Genomic DNA, 17,679 nt, shown 5'->3' on the forward strand with positions numbered 1-17,679 from the left:
TTTTCAGAGCTAAGGCTGCTTGAAATTAGCATCTTGCTATGCTAAATTTATGGCTCTAATACTTGGTGACTAATATGATAAAGGTTTCATCTAAAATAAATGAGATGGAAAAAATTCTGTCCCCATAAACATTAGGTACCATTTTACTTTTGATTATGCATAGTTTTTTTTTTTAATTCATTTTATTGAGATACATTCACATACCAATGCATAGTTCTTTTTATGTTATATTTGGACAGGTTCCCTGAAGAGTTTGATAAGACGTCATTCCATAAAGTACGCCATTCTGAGGATATGCAGTTTGCCTTCTCTTATTTTTATTATCTCATGAGTGCAGTGCAGCCACTGAATATATCTAAAGTTTTTGATGAAGTTGATACAGACCAATCTGGTGTCTTGTCTGACAGAGAAATACGAACACTGGCTACCAGAATTTACGACTTGCCTTTAAGTTTACAGGTATTGTATGTATATTTTTCTAAGCTTTAAGGACATTTTAAATGAAAATTTTAACTTGTTTGATTTCTCTTTTTCTCTTACAGAGTGTAGATTAATGCAAGTACAAGTAATTCTTAGTATTTAATGAAGATATTTACAACTAGTTTGTTTTTTAGTGCTAGAATTTCATGCCAGAATTAAAACCAAGTTTGAAGTCAGTATTTTATGAGATTATTTTTTTAGGCTGTTCACTAGGAATCGATAGTGTGTTATCTGAAGAAGAGCCAAACTGCTTGCATAAAGATTCTTGTAGAAGGTGCATTCGGGTATGGGTGACTAGAGATTGCAGTCAGGCTGTGATGCTGCACAGTCCATGCCATGTTGGCTTCCTCTAGTCCCAGGAGTGGGAAACTCACCAATGGAGAGGCAGCTGGTGACCCCCTGGACCGCTTTGTGGAAAATGATGTTGCACAGGGCAGGGTGCTCTACCTTGAAACAAGGATGAAATATTTGTATTGTCTCATTCTGCTCTTTTTGGTTGTCTTAAGGTTTACCTTAAGAATCACATAGTCAAACTCTCTTTGAAGATAGCATTTAAAATATTTTTGGAGACTTTTACGTCTTTTTTATTTTTGAAACCACAATCATTACTTATAATGCAAATAACAGGCTTATTCTTTTACTTTGCTTTGTTAGGATTTGACAGGTCTGGAGCACATGTTAATAAATTGCTCAAAAACGCTTCCTGCTAATATCACTCGGCTGAACAGCATTGCACCAACTCAAGAAGTATATTATGATCCCAATCTGGTAAGTGGCAGGAGTGACTTGTATATACAACAAAAATATATCCTCATCAGATGTTATTTATATCATTTCTGTATAGCATTTCAAAAACTGCATACAAGTTCTATATGTATATGCCTTTGGTGGAGAGTAGTAGTGCAGATAATCCAGAATCATTTATATTTTGCTCTGGACTACCCCCCACCCAATGGATATTTAAGCTAATATTCAAATTAGTTGCTTATTTTATGTAAGCAGACATTCTATCCACTAAGGATGACAGAAGATAGCCCCAAAGCATTCTTAGTGACCTGAGAGAACAGTCCTAGCATTAAACATGAACCAAGGAGATAGTCATCAGATGGAATACCTTTAATGGAATGCCAGCACTTTCTTGACCTTACCGAAGGGATCAGTGGATGATGATTTGACACAACTACATTGGGAATGGCATCTGGCTGCAGTGATTGGAAGACTGTAGATTGAAAGAGGCACTCCAGTTTCAGAGAAGTTAAGAAGTGAAAAAAAATATGCATCATAAAATAGATGAAATGAAGGTAAAATATTGCCATGAGTATGATGCTCGCAGTCAATTTTTATTAATATATAGAAAATAGCTTACAAAATAAAATTAGATGGGGAAAAAAATGGGATGTAGTACCATTTCTCAGACCAGATCAAACCATATGGTTTATAAACTCCTAAATCCTGTTCTTTCTCTTTCACACACACACACACACACACACACACACACACACACACACACACACACGTGAAAAGATAATAGAAATGATGACAGGTTAAATCACAGGTAGTATTTAATTTCCTTTTTTATACTAGTATTTTCCATATTTCCTATAGTGAATAGCTATTGCCTTCATAACCAGAATAAAATAAGTTTTTAAAATTTATCATCTAACAAATCTTTAAGCTATATATAAATGATTTGTAATTGACTAGGTAGGACACTTGAAAATTAATGTAGAGAAGAGTAATCAGATAAATATCTGATTTCTGAAAGAAGAAAATCTTCTGTTCATTTAGCATTCCTTGCTGCACTTCAAGGGCTATTGTTCACATGTGCATGCAAGACGCAGACTCTGTCCTCAGAGAGCCTGGTACAGGCTCCCTGGTGAGGAGACTCAGTGTGGTAAGCGGCCACCGTTGGTGATAAGGATCGGCACAGCAGCTATCGGAACACATCGGCCACGTATAAGTACTGCTGATCATGCATGTTGGTTAGTTTAGTACCTGGCTTGGGTATGATATACAGATATGTACCACTTAAAAGTTCATTCTCTAAACATTCTGAAACTTAAAACTACAAAATCAGTAAAGTTGAGATCAATAGAGGAGTAAGCTCTTACGTCAGCCCTGAGTTCACTGTAGTGATGTAGGCAGATAGGAATCCACAGGGCAAGGATTGAGACTCGTTCTGGGTGTGGGTTCAGGGGAGCGCTCTGGTACTAAACTGGCCTAAAAACAAAACAGCAGCTCATAATGTGTTTCAGTAGTTTCGTCTAGATCTTTAACACAATCTAGTAGGATAAAGTAATTTAGGTTTGTGAAAAATATTTTGTAAACTCTAGAGTATTATATAAATGTTAGTAGTTGTTTATAAGAATCTTCTTAATGATTACAAAGGTATGTTTGTAGTCATAGTAGGTTTTTACTCTGCCACCAGCAAGAATAGAATCAAAGTTTTTTAAAAAATTAGAAATTAGATTACAGAGGGTAAAGAACAGTGTCAATTATAAGACTTTTTTAAACACTGATAACACTTCTATTTTCCCCAAATTTGGAGTTAACAGAGTAGTATAACAAAGCTAATACAATCAACTCTGAATCTTCCAGAGGTAGATGATCTGGTTTACAATTAAAAAAAAAAAAAAAAAGTCTTACGTATTTGTCAAGAAAATTAACATTTCTGTCAGTTACCAGGGATCCTCTGTGAAGGGGACAGTAGGTATCCATGAGCTCCAGGCCTCTCTGACTTGTTTTTTCTGTTATCTTCCTGGTGGGCAATCCCAGACTATGGCTAGAGGAAAAAGAAAGGGGAAAGGGTGCTGGGCTCCTAGACCATATTTCCCCTTAACCTCTCTTCTTAACCAAATCCTCTTTGGTCTTGGCTGTCTTCAGAATGATGTAGGAGTTGTGTTTAAAAGTTTGGACACCACTAGCTTCACCCCAAGGTCCATGAAGCTTTATTATTGGCAGAGTCTTTTTTTTAGTTCTCTCTCCAGACTTCTCTTTCACACACTCTAATTTCCATATCTGTCCTTTTACTCGTCTATCTTTCCTCCTCTGGTTTCCTTTCTGTTGTAAACATTGGGTTCAAAGTATGACTTTACTTTCCAAACCTCTGCACTTACATAGCATTTGCGTAAGTGTACTAATAAAAGATGATACATACATATACAACAGTTAAAAATCTCTTAATATGCCCAAAGCAGGGCAAGATAATTGAGTTTCTTTTGAAATGTTTCCATCTTCATTCATTAGCAGAATAATATTTTAGCGTTTTGTCAGATTTCTAGCATGAGATTTAGAATAAACAAATATTCTTACAAAAATAGGCAACTACCCTGTTGGGCCATAGTATGCCAATTTGATTGTTAAATATTGCATTAACATATCATTAATCTTGATTACTGGAGTGTTTTGTGCCCCCTTACGTTTTGCACCTGAGATGAGTACCTCACTCACCTCACCCTAGTCCTAGCCTTGATATAATGTCTGACCTGCTTGTATTTTCCCACAGCCACCAGTCACTAAAAGTCTAGTTACCAACTGTAAACCAGTAACTGATAAAATCCACAAGGCATATAAGGACAAAAACAAATACAGGTAAGTAGTATGTACATTTTCTTTTCATTTAGTTTAGGAATAATTACAAGTGTCTAGCATTTTCATAATGTTACATTTTATCTATTAAGCATTCTTTTAGAAGTTATGTGAGATTGTTTTCTTTAGTAATATTGAAAGATTAAGTAATTTTGTGGATATTGAGTCCACTGAAGTTTGTTGTATATCCATATACATATTTGAAGCAATCTGTTTTGATAATTAGGTTTGAAATCATGGGAGAAGAAGAAATCGCTTTTAAAATGATTCGTACCAATGTTTCTCATGTGGTTGGGCAGTTGGATGACATAAGAAAAAATCCCAGGTACTGATTTTTTGTTTAATTAAATTATGTTTAATTATGAAAATAAAGGTGAATGAAGGGCAGTAGCAGCAGAGAAGGGGGTGTGACTTATTTTTGTTTGGAGAAGATGGAAGACCTAACTGTGGAGATAATGTTTGGGCTGGGGCTGGACCAAGAGGTAGGTGCTTGCAGGTGGAGAGGAGGGTTCTGTGTGTAGAGGAATGAGCCAGTCTTCTGAGAGTTGGGGGACAGGAGCTGTGCATTGAGGCTAAGTGGCATACTGCATCTGAGGGGAGATGAGCTGGGGTTCTGAGAGCGTTTCTAAAGTGGTATGGCTGACAGAACAGTTGTTTAGGTTGTTAGATTTATTTTAGCAATTCAGTATAAAGTTTAGATTAGCTTCCAAGAAAAAAAGAATTCTACCATAAAAGTGAAAAGTAAAAATGACTAGTAAATTCTAGCCATTCTTTGGGGATGAATAAATTTTGAGGTTTACATAACACCTGAAAATTTCCAGCCTGCTCCCTCAGTTGCCTTGGCTAGTTTGAACTTTTTGAACTTTAGTGGGAAATAGATGTTATTTCATCAGTTTCCTGGAAAAAAAAGACCTTGGCACATAAAATTGAATATTTTTCATTTCTGAGTCTTTCAAATGGCTTTGGAAGTCTTTGGTTTCGCCTCATTTAAATTATGATTTTTATTACAAATAATCAGAGACATAAAATTTCTAGACATTTTAATGCCATGATATTTTTTTTTTTAAATCCCATTCTTGGTTGGGAGGGGGAAATTGGAATTTTGATAAAAATGAAAATGTCTTTAATATTTATTTAGTGTTCTTAGTAATTCAGTAAAGTACTTTTTGTCCTATAAAATAATACTCTCTGTAAGCCAAGCAAGAAATAAGGCACAATAATTAATTGCCTAGCTTGCAGCTCTTTTTATACATGCTGTTCCCTCTGCCTGAATGTCCCATTCTAATTTTTTTTTATAACTTTAGCTTCTAAGAACCAATTTTGTTATCACTTGTCTGCTTTAGAAGTCTTTTTTGATACTTGCATTTGCTCTTTCCGTTCTCTTGAGGTACTCTCTCAGTCATTAGTGACCTATAGTAATAATGTGAGAATTTGCAGCTTTTTGTTGAAGTCTGTACTTTTATGTTTCTCTGCCAGTTTGAAAAGCTGTTGGGGTAAGATGCATGCGGAATTGGGCCTCTCCAGTAGTGTCTACCAGGCCCAGCCACTTCCTGTGTCCCTGAACAGATTTTATCATTTTAAACCCTTTTCTTTCTTGCTTGTTTGTTTTGTTTTGTTTTACTTTTATGGGGACTTGTAAAGTTAAAGCTGAAGACCAGCCACCCCCCAACTGACCTAAACTTTAAGAAGATGTTTATCCCTCATAACAAGAAGTCTGGGGCTAGGCAGCACCCAGGTTTTGATTTTCTGTGGCCCACTCAGCTCTGTCCTCCTGGGTGTGTTGGCTTCATCCTCAGGCTGGTGTCAGAAGGTGACAGCAGTTCTGGAGGTCACTTGCAGACAGAGACATGTTTCCAGGCAGAAAGAGACTGCCTCTTCCTCTCTTTTCCAGCAGACATACCCATTCCTAAGCTAGTCACTGGGAAGGGGAGGAATTTGCTTAGACTAGTCAGGGACTGCCTCTAGGGTTGCGAAGGGGGTTGCCTTCCTCTGATTCACGTCAGGGAAGGAGAAATACTAAACAAAATGGAAGTTCTCTTAGAAAGGAACAAGAGAGGAGTGCAGTGAGTGTTTGGCAAGCACCTAGCAATGTCTGCTTCAGCCACCCAGAATCTACACACAACCTTCATCTCATACTTTTTCTTTAATTTTTTCCAATTTTTTATTTTGGAAAATTTCAAAGCTTCGGAAAAATTGAAAAAAAATAGTACAATAAATCCCATAACTCCTTAGCTTAGATTTTCCATTTGTCAACATTTTGCCGTCTTTGTTTCATCTGTCTTTGTGCACATGCACACACACATGCACACAAATACTTTATGTTTGGCTGAACCATTTGAAAAAATGTTGTTTCAACACATTTCTCCCAAAACAAAGACATTTTCTTTTATACCACAAGACCATTATCATACATACAAGAATTTTAGCATTGATAATCTAATACCATGTAATATGCAGTCCAGATATAAATTTCCCAAGTTGCCCCCTGTTGGCACTCTGCTCATGTGCCAGATCATTGGAGGGGAGTCTCACTGCAGGGAGGGTAGCAATGCCTGCCACCAGGAACACAGTGCTGGGGTCCCAACCCCACTCCATGGTTTGCAGGTGTTGGAATCATTAGCAAAGCATGACTCACACAGGCTCTGGGTGGGATGTTTATTCACTTAGAGAAGAGACAGAGTAAGGTCAGCTTCAATAGTGGGAGTCTGTCCCCCGTGGCCAGTGAATCTAGATCCACTGGCCAATGCAGGGAGATGTCATTTGTGCACTGTCTTGTGCCACAAAATGAAAAACACTGCCTCCTTCCTGCTGGGAACAGATATAGCAGGGGAGGGCCAGATGCCATAAAATTTACATACTTTGTCTGGGAATGTTAGGTGTGCTCAGGGCAAAAAGGGGAACGAATGTCCAGGCAGATCACTACCCGAGATGCCCCAAGAAGGGAGTCAACCCATATTTATCATCCAGTCCTAAGAGCCAGGGCCACACGTCTGGTCCCGAGCACAGGGCTTATTTGTGCATCCCAGAGAAAGGCAGCAGGCTGCACTTGGCTTCCACACCCTCAAATGCCCTTTATAGCTGTTGGTCTGTTGGTTTTCTGTTTTTGATCCAGGAAAGAATCCAGGCTCATGCGTTCCATTTGGTTGTCACATCTCCTTAGTATCCTTTAATTTAAAGCAGTCCCCAAGTTTAGAGAATAGATAGAATACATACCCATCACTCAGCTTCAGCAAGAATCAATTCATTGTTGCTCTTATTTCATCTGAACAAACCCACTCCCTCACCGTCACCTTCCAGTTATTTTTAAGTAAATCTCGGACAATTGTTATCATTTCATCTGTAAATTTTTCAGGATATCTCTAAAGTATAATGACTCTTAAAAACATAGCCATAATACCATTATCACACCTAAAAAATTAATAATTCCTCAACATAATCAAATATCTAATTGATCAGTTTACACATTTCCTTCCTTACCTTTTATAAGAATGTGTGTGTGTGTGTGTATGTGTGTGTATATATATATATATATATATTAAGTTTATTGCTTTGAATAAATCAAATGAAGTCTCTTCATTTCAATTAACAAGTTTTCCCCTCAGTCTTCTTAATGATAAAATTTTTCTGTGTATATCAAGAAATCCAATCATATGTTCTATAAATTTTCTACACTCTGGATTTCTCTGAATGTATTCCAGTTTTTAACATGTGCTTCTGTTTCTTTGTGTTTCCTGTGAATTGGTAGTTGGATCAAAGCCTTTATCACATTTAAGTTTGATTTTTTTTTTTTTAAACTGTGGCAAGTCTACCATTTTAATGGGTCTTCAGTTTAATGACTTTTGAACTGAAAGGAACTGAAAACAAATAAAGAAGCAACACCAATAATCTACTTTTTGTTAGAACTCTAGCATCTCTCAAGTTGGTTGGAGATACGTTAAGTAGAAGTCATGAAACTCAAAATCTGTTGTTATAAGGCATCATCTCTATTCTATTCTCAATGTAAACATTCTTTGTAATATAACTATCAGTTCTTAGAACTCAGTTTTAGGTACTGGTGAATTTTTTTCCTGGCTGCTAATAAAATGTTCCAGTGAGTTAACTACTACTTAGTTAGGGAGCATGTTGAACGGAAATCATTAAATTAACTTACTCACATACCTGGAAGGCACTTTCAAGATTACCTAATCAAGTTCTCTTTTTTCTAACAGGTAAGGAATTTCTAAAGAACAATTTTACAAAACTATGCCCACAGAGAATCACATCAATAAATGCCCCAACTTGGGACATAGGTCCATTTAAAATATATTTGGAATCCGCATTATTTCGTTTATGTTAGGATCATCCTTATGATAACCAGTAACTCTGAGTCTCTGTTACTTCAGGAAATTTGTTTGCCTGAATGACAATATTGACCATAATCATAAAGATGCTCAGACAGTGAAGGCTGTTCTCAGGGACTTCTATGAATCCATGTTCCCCATGCCTTCCCAATTTGAGCTGCCAAGAGAGTATAGGAACCGTTTCCTTCATATGCATGAGCTGCAGGAATGGTAAGTATATACAATATATATATATATAATTGGAGTGGTAAAATTCCTTTGGTGTATTAATATTTGCTCTTTGCAAAACTACAGCGAACATTTTTATTGTGCTTATTATGTAAAAGACACTTCTTGAAATTTTAAGAGATTTGAAAAGATATATAACTGGGGATCTTTCAGTTTAGTTGGAACTTTATTCATTTATTCAACTATTCGTTGACCAGTGTTTAGGTGAAGGGGAGTACCAGTACAGAGGAGCATGTTGTTTAGTACAGAATAAAAGGTGTGAGAAGTCAGAATGGACTGAGCTGGTAGTCAAGGGCTTTGAGGAAAATGGAATCAAGCTAAGTCCCGAAGGCAGAATTTCGGAAGGTGGTGAGATATGAATATTGAGCAAAGGTTTGATGGTGAGAATGATCAGGTTGCGGGGGGAAGAGGGGAGGTTAGGGAATAGCCTGGCTCAGTTAGAGATTTCATGTACTGAAATAGTGGGAGATAAGCCTGGGGAGGGATTGGGAGCCATTTGACAACCAGACTACCAAACTGTTAATTTACCCTTTTTAGCCACCGAGAACCTTCGTAGATAATGAGTCAAGGATTCACATTTGCTTGTTTCGCATCCAAGTTATCTGATCGAGTTGTGAAGGATGAACACAAGTGAAGACTAGAGGCAGGGATAACATTTTTTGATGTTGGAATAATCTGGACACGCCATAAGTCCTATTTTAAACTAGGGTTATGGGAATTGAAAAAAAGAGCAAGCTGTTACAAAGGAACCACAGTTGGAGCTTGGCAACTTAATAAATGCCAGATATAAGGGAGATGAGAACCCCAAGTTGACTTAGGTTTTAAGTCTGATTAACTTAGAAAACGTGGTGCTCCTTGCCTATAGGGACATCAGCCAGGGCAGCTGTTGCAGTTGTGTTGTGATAAAGCAGTGTATCTGCTGAGTCCTATTCATTGTTATCTCTGCATCAGGGTTATCTGCCCTGTTTCTTGAGTGCATACTATGTGCTAGACACTGATGGGCTCTTTACAGTGAAAGCTTTTGTTATCATCATACTGCAGATAAGAACATGGTCATAGAAGTTCTGTAATTTGCTCAGGGTGAAGTAGCTGATTCCCAACCCTCTGCATATCCTGCTATATATGAAAGCTGCTTAATAATTTTTCTTCATGTTTTGCTCTACTGCCATTGCAAATATACAATTTTAAAGATAATTTTTGTCTTTCAATTTAGAAAGCTTTTTTTAAAATGTGGTTTTATTGAGATATATTCACACGCCATATAAAATCCATCCAAAGAATACAGTCAGTGGCTCACAGTATCATCATATAGTTGTGCATTCATTGCCACAATCGATTTTAGAACATTTTCATTACTCCAAAATAAAGAAAAAAATAAAAAAGAACACTCAATATGCCCCATACCCTTATCTCCCCCTATTATTTATTTATTTTTTGTCTTTATTTTATTATTCATCTGCCCATACATTGGATAAAGGGAGTGCCAGTCACAAGGTTTTCACAATCACATGGTCCCATAATAAACCTATATAGTTATACAGTTATCATCAAGAATCAAGTCTACTGGATTACAGTACAACAGATTCAGGTATTACCTTCTAGCTATTCTAATACACTACAAACTAAGAAGAAATATCTAGATAATGCATAAGAGTAACCTCCAGAATGACCTCGACTGTATTTGAAATCTCTCAGCCACTGAAAGTTGATTTTGTTTAATTTCTTCTCCCCGTTTTGGTCAAGAAGGGATTCTTAACTCCATGATGCTAGGGCCAGGCTCATCCCTAGGAGTCATGTCCCATGTAGGGGGGCAGGTAGTGAGTTTATTTGCAGAGTTGGCTGTGAGAGAGAGGCCCATCTGAACAACAAGAGGTTTTCTGGGGGTGGCTCTTAGGCATAATTATAAGTAGGCTTAGCTTCTCCTTTGCAGGAGTAAGTTTCTTAAGGGCAAGTTCCAAGATCGAGGGCTTGACTTATTAAATTGGGAGTCCCTAATGCTTGCGAGAATATCAGGAATTCCCCAGGTGGGGAAGTTTAATATTTCCATATTTTAGAAAGTCTTTTGACCCCTTACCTTCTCCCGTATGCCAGGAGCTAGGAACACAAAGATGAAAGATATGATGTCAGGCTCTGCGGCACTCCTGTCCTGTACTGGGAGACAGATCCCAAACAAATGATAGTGACATGGAATCTGAATGCTGTGGTAGAATTCAGTGTCCTGGGAACACAGGAGGTAGCAGCCAATTCTGTTAGCAGGAGTGATTTCTTTACTTTCATGACCTCGTGTTCTTGAGTCTCCTGTTGTCTTGCCTGGTTTCCTGCATTGATTTGTTCCTTTTCCCGCAAAACTCTGTTCCTTCCTTGGGCACAGCACTTACAGCAGTGTATCTGGTTGTATTTTTCTCTCCTGGTAGACAAAAGATGGTGTCTAAGCCATTTCTGTGTCCACAGTGCCTCCCTAGCACATGGTACATAGTAGGTGCCTACTGGATGGGTGATTGAGGGAAGCTTGGCACATCTCCAGCTAGTGTGTGTGTGTGTGTGTGTGTGTGTATAAAAAAACCACTATATATAGTTCTCTGATTGCTGAGGCAACAGTTTAGCTGTGTTATAGCCCGGGGCTCAGTAGCTCTTTAAATTACATGTAGATTCTGAATGACACTGTAGATGGTAGAATTGGCAGAGCTGATTGTGATCCTATTAGTGAACTCGGGAAATGCAGGAGGAAGAACAGTGTACGGGACAGCACCATTTTGAACACGTGACTTGAGGTAAAGAAACCCACCATCAAACAGTTGTAGATGAGAATCTGGAATTCAGAACTGAGATCTGAATTTGGTAGTTACTAGTATCTTTTCCCAGCCTTCTGCTAAGCATTTTTATTTAATCTTCTTAATAAATTATTCATTATTTCCTAATTACAGATGAGGAAACTTTGCAGTAATCTCTGTGTTTATCCCCAGTGTCTTATAGTCTCCAAGTCCAATTAATTGTACTCTCAGGATGTCTCTCCTGTTACTTGTTTCTTTTCATTTGTAGTGCCCTAGTTTAGCCCCTCATTTTTCCTAATGCCTGGACTAACCAGATGGCCTGCTTATGGCCACTCACTTCTCCATCTGTCCTTAGAGTGGCCACCATTTTTACCCTGATTGTGATTTTCCAAGAACTGTCGTTCACACCACCTGCTTTTCCATGGCTTTGCTCTCACCTGACACTTACCGGCTGAATTTGCTTCAGTTTTTCAGGACTCAGCTTGACTCTCTCTGCTGATGCTCATTCCTATTCTCAGACAAATACTTCCCTCTCCACTTTACTGCTTAAATGAAATGTCACCATCTCTTTGGTGCTTTGCTCATTGCTCTAAGTTTTTCACAAGACTTTGTTTTTTGTAATCCATGTTTCTGTCCATCTTATGTGATGGTTAGTTGTCTGCATGTCAGTGACTCTCGCAGGTTTGTAAACTTTTTAGAGCATGAACCTTATCTTGTTCATCTCTCCGTATCCACAGTGTTTACTAAGTGACTACATGAAGGAATAAAGGAATATGAATGAAAAAATAAAAATGAATAAAAGTGGTTTTATGTGCTAGCAGTAATTTTCTTTTAAGATCCTCTCTGCTTGTTAACTTTTACTAATTGAGTTATGAAATTTACTATGATATAATGAAAACTCTGAATTCATTTTGCAAATATATATTGAGTTAACATTTTCGAATTGCCTCCAAAGAATGTTTTTGTCTTTTACAATATAGTTTTTTTAAAACTAGTGTATAAAGAACTATAACTAATGACAGTGAAACCATACTTGGAGATATATGTTTGCTTTCTTCTCTCCCTAACAGGAGGATGTATCGAGATAAATTGAAATTTTGGACCCATTGTATACTAGCCACATTGATTATGTTTACTGTATTCTCTTTTTTTGCTGAACAGGTAAGCTTTATATATTTTATATGGATATTAAACAGTATCTCTTGGTACATTAGCATTTGATTATTTTAGAAAATCATACACATTCACAACAGAAAATCTTAATTTTTCTGTTATCTTACATCTCATTATGTCAATATGTCAAAAATATTTCATAATATTCAGGTAGCAGACACACAGCCCTTTATTAATTTATCTTCCAAATCTATTACCATAATTCTTTTTACCTGGAACACATTAGATTAAATTGCAGGCTTTAAGCCAAAACTAAAAAGCTCTGAGTATTTTTCACATACAAAAAGCAACTAGAATCTTCTGATACCAGTTTTTTATGAGTCTTCAATTTTACTTCTTTTGACCTTTCTAAAAATGACAGCTGTTTTATCTTCAGCCCTCACACCTATCTGTCTAGTGCACACAGATAGTCTCACTCACATTTCCTATGAATTGCTGGGGAGTCCCCTTCCTCCTCTCAGTGTCAGCTGCTCTGCCCTACTACCTTCCTGAGGGGAGGGGCCAGAAGCAGGGAGACAGCTTGAGTTGACCAGAGGAAGATTTGTAAGGAAAAAAGAAAGGGATAAGAGAATCTCTCATTAGGCTGCAGGGGTGAAATGATCTGAAGAAAAGGGTTGAAGTAAGAGGGAAACGAGGAGGGTCTAGGCAGACCGAACTTTTACACGGCCAACAAACTTCGTCTCCAGTGCCAACTGAGTTAAGTGTTGAGTGGAGCTTTTCTACCTGTCACAGAGAGGAGTCATAAAACTTACACTGAGAAGGAAGAGGAGGTGTAAGTACTGTGAGTTTTAGGATAGAGACTGGGCTTCCTACTACAGATACGAAGGAAATTCAGGAAATGAAGATTGGGCAAGTAAGACTGCAGCTAAACCTTCAAATTCAACCCTTCAAGGGACTATAAGTCATATTCATGATATTTGTTAACCATTGTTCTTGGCTAGTAAAACTCTTAGGAAAAAAATCTCAAAAAAGAGTGTGTACCTGCTTTTAGCACAGGAGCCCACTGAGGAAGCTGTGAGTCTGTTGTGTGCTGGCCTGGGATGGGAAGGAGAGGGGCCCTGGCTAAAAGGAGCAGCTGGTGGCAATGGAAAGGGGACACGAGGGTCCTTCTTTCATCCCTATCATTTATGCCAGCAAAGAACAGGGCAAAGAACAGGGAACCCGAGAGGGAGGAGGACCGGCACTGTGTACTCAAATCAAGTTCCTTACTCCTGCCACACAGGCAAGATGAATAATCAGCGTCCCACATTGAAACCATAAAGAACATTTTTTTTTTTTTCCTCATTAAAACTTTATTATATAATGGTAGTTAGGTTTTCTATTTAAGATGTATTGTGGTAAACTATTTCTATGAGGGAAAAAAAAGTATCCACGTTCTAAGCTATAATTCACAAATGAACTTTTATATTACAGCCCATTCATATGATGGATATTGCCTGTAATTTTAAATGACTGCTACTACAGTTAAGTAAGGAAAAATGCTGATAGGATTTTTAATACAGTTTTTTTTTAAGGATCCTATTTTAAATTTGTTGTCCTTTTCAAATCCAAAGACAGTGCTTTAATGTCTAAACAGAGGCAGTTTTCTTCCAGTAGAAGGATTTGACAGACATCTACTTCAAAATAAATATGCTTGGTAATGATTGTAAAAATCTGTAGTTAAAGGTCTTAGAAGAAATAATGCTTGGGCTAAAATAATTTTAAATCTTTTGGGTCTGTCATGGACACATATCTAGGCATACTGACTCTACAAAGGCAGACAAAATTAGTATTTGGGGGAGGGCGGCTAATGGAGAATTTGTGTCCATTTTTTATGTATAAGACTGCAGAAATGCTTAAGGCAATATCACTCTCAGAAAGAAGGTTTGATGTACTTAAACACTTTTGTCAATTTGGAGAATTAAAATTTATTTCTTGTCTTTCATTGTTTAGTTAATTGCACTTAAGCGGAAGATATTTCCCAGAAGGAGAATACTCAAAGAAGCTAGTCCCGATCGAATCAGGGTATAGAAGATCTTCGTTTGAAAATCGTCTACCTCAGCATTTACTGAGCATTTTAAAACTTGGTGTCACAAAGATGTCCTTATGATGTAATACTTAGCCAGCTTGGCCTGAAGAAGGAAAAATGTATAGTACCATACTTATTTTGTAGCTTGAGCAGAGACTGCTGACCAGGAATCATTTAAAGACCCATATACTGAAAACTTGTGTGCTGAACAACTCTGAACTGGTTTTACTTTTAAAGCATTTGCTCGTGGACCTGTCCTTTTTTTATCGAAAGACTTGCTGATGAGAACAGCTGTCAATTTCCATAGCAATCCTTACAAATGAACTTTAATAGGAAAAGCCGAGACCCAGTTTGGAAGCAACTGCTAAGACTCCCCAGTCTTTGCTTTCCAAAAGTGATTGCTGAGCTTTCACTATTTTTTTATTTTTCCATTTCCTGTTTTAAAAATAAGTAGCTACTAAGTTAATTAGTTATTCTTGCTTCCAAGAAGAATGAATTGGGGTGTCTAAACATGTTTTTATAAATGTTATTTAAATTATGCAGCAAAATCACTTTCAATTGGCAATATCTAAATTATGAATTTTAAGACAGTGAGTGGTATCGAACTGCCAAGGAGTTTAGTGACTGACATCTGAAATACTTTGTGGTGGTTTACTTCAGCCCCTAAGAATTCTGTGACTTCATGTGGAGGCATAATCACAAAGGGCTAAAGTTTAGTAGCTGTGCTGCTTATCAGATGTAATTATGTTTTAGAAATGTATATATTCAAACAGAAGTGCCTCATTTTAGAAATGAGTAGTGCTAATGGTACTGGCACATTATAGTGTTGTCTTATTTAATACTCACCATAAATTTCAATAGCTATTGTATAGAGCAGGGGTCAGCACACTTTACCTGTAAATGGCCAGATACTAAATATTTTAGGCTTACAGGACACATCTGTGTCTTTGTCTTTTTTTTTTTTTTTTACAACCATTTAAAAATATAAAAACCATGTTTAGCTTACAGTTGTACAAAAACAGGCCACCAGCCAGATTCGCCAATGGGCCACAGTTTGCTGACCGCTCATATAGAGAATTAGCATTTTTATGTATGGATCATCCTTGCCATTTAGCCATATTTTATGTCAGTATACAGTGGATTTGTGGAGGCGAGATTCCATGAGTCCTTTTTGAACTCTCCAACAAGTATTTCAGATCATGATCTCAACAGTATTCATTCAAAATGGCATAAATATTTTATTGTAAAAAGAATTTGAAATGTAAATATTGTGGATGTGCTATAAGAGTTCTGTATTTCAACAATTGAAGTCTCATAAAAAGTTACATTTTGTCTGATGCTTTGAGTTTTAAATCTTTGAGTAGTTAGTTTATTGTTATTCAGATTCAGCAATTACCTGAGTGCCTATACAGTGTGTAAGGTTCTATAAAAGATAACTTAAGACTTTAGTAGTCTGTGCTGAACACTACTAAAATAAGTGGAAAGCAGTGCAAGGAGAGGATAGTATTATATAATGTTGGAGATTGTTTTACAGGTGGAAAATTAGACTCTAAATGGGATTTATCATATGGTAAAATTTAGTTGTACATTTAGATATCATTTAGAAGTAGAGAATTTATTTTAGAAAGGCCACAGTGAAATGAATGTTTGGGTGTGATGCAGATTTCTGTGGTTAGATGAACATGGTCCTCACCTAATTAAGAGCTTATGGGATAGACAATAGACTTCATAGACGTTTATAACAGAGGAACCTCAGAAGTCTAATGGTCTTCAAAAATTTTAAAGCCCTGGAATGATTAGTTCAAATGAAATCCAATAGAAGTCCAGAATATAGTACAGAAGGAGAGTCTCTCAACCTGCCTGACCCTGAAGGCAGCACCTTATAACTCCCAGGGCTCACAGGCATATTTTGAAAACTACTGTCTGGGAAACCTTGCATTTTTTCAATGAGTCAACCAAGGCCAGAAAGATTATGTGATTTGTCAAGGTTCTCACGGCCTTTTAGAGCCAGAGGTGAGATTGAAGCACAGGCTGCCTGTCTCTCTTTCTCCTCCCCACCAGATAGTGCACGTGTGGGTGAAGAGCATGCTCTCTGCAGGCAGGGCTGGGATTCAGGTCCTGGATCCTGCACACTTGTTACGCTTCAGCACATTCTTCTGAAATGTGGGTGGTAATACTGATCTACCTCATAGGCTTATTGATTAAAGTAAATGACATATGTAATGCACTTGGCACAGTGCCTGGCAAGTAGTCCTGCCTGTTAAACGTCAATGGTGATGATAATGGTGATGATGAAAGTTTTTGCACAAGATTGTTAGCCAGGCCAGGGGGGAAGGTTTCTGGCCTAGTTGTTTGGGTCACATGAGTATGTTTGCCATTAGCTAAGAAAGTAACACATATTCTAATTTAAAAATTATTTTTGCCTACTTTATTTCTTCAAAAAAATGCTTATGTTTAAATTATTTCTGCATATACCAAAAAGTATACAAATCATGACCAGCAGATCAAGGATCTAAAAGTAAATGTAATCACTATTCTGATCAAAACATTTAAGGAGGAAACAGCACCAATCCCGCACAAACTTCTCCAGAGAGAAAAAAAGAAGATGAATACTATCTAACTCATTCCATAAGGTCAATACAGCTCTGACAATGCAGCCTGGCTTAGATAACACAAGAAAGGAAAACCATGGGCCAGTCTACCTCAAAAACCCCGAAGTGAGCACTAGGAAGCCAAATCCAGTGCTTATTCCCCAAAGGACAACACTTTATGATCAAAGCTGGGTCGGCTCCAGGAATGCAAGTTTGGTCCAACATTTAAAAATCAGTGCAATCCACCACCTAAGCAGGAACAAAAAGAGAAACTGCATTCTGAATTATAATTTCAATAGATCTTTCTTTCTTTAAAAAAGGTTGAAATGATAAAAGAAAAAAAATCATAAGGTTGTAATGAAAATTTTCAAACATACAAAAAAGTAGAGAGACTAACACAGTGAATTCCCATCTGTTCAACCATTATCAAGATTTTTCCACATTTTTTGCTCTAGCCTTTTAATTTTTTTGTTGTTGATATATTTTATAGAAAATCCCAG

General features: G+C 37.2%; 1 protein-coding gene across 2 annotated transcripts in view; it reads left to right on the forward strand.

Annotated features, from left to right (window-relative positions):
* Positions 1 to 15,925, forward strand: part of GNPTAB (N-acetylglucosamine-1-phosphate transferase subunits alpha and beta) — an 89,887-nt gene extending 73,962 nt beyond the window's left edge. For both annotated transcript variants that reach the window (XM_037846669.1, XM_037846670.1), the window contains 7 exons: positions 240 to 459; positions 1,135 to 1,248; positions 3,986 to 4,071; positions 4,295 to 4,393; positions 8,451 to 8,618; positions 12,478 to 12,568; positions 14,513 to 15,925. In XM_037846669.1, coding sequence (XP_037702597.1) covers positions 240 to 459; positions 1,135 to 1,248; positions 3,986 to 4,071; positions 4,295 to 4,393; positions 8,451 to 8,618; positions 12,478 to 12,568; positions 14,513 to 14,590 — 856 coding nt within the window. In that variant the 3' untranslated portion in view covers positions 14,591 to 15,925. The remainder of the gene's footprint in view (positions 1 to 239; positions 460 to 1,134; positions 1,249 to 3,985; positions 4,072 to 4,294; positions 4,394 to 8,450; positions 8,619 to 12,477; positions 12,569 to 14,512) is intronic.
* The last annotated feature ends 1,754 nt before the right edge of the window (positions 15,926 to 17,679 follow it).

Source organism: Choloepus didactylus, chromosome 8, assembly GCF_015220235.1.
Source record: "Choloepus didactylus isolate mChoDid1 chromosome 8, mChoDid1.pri, whole genome shotgun sequence".
In the NCBI taxonomy this organism is placed as follows: domain Eukaryota; kingdom Metazoa; phylum Chordata; class Mammalia; order Pilosa; family Megalonychidae; genus Choloepus; species Choloepus didactylus.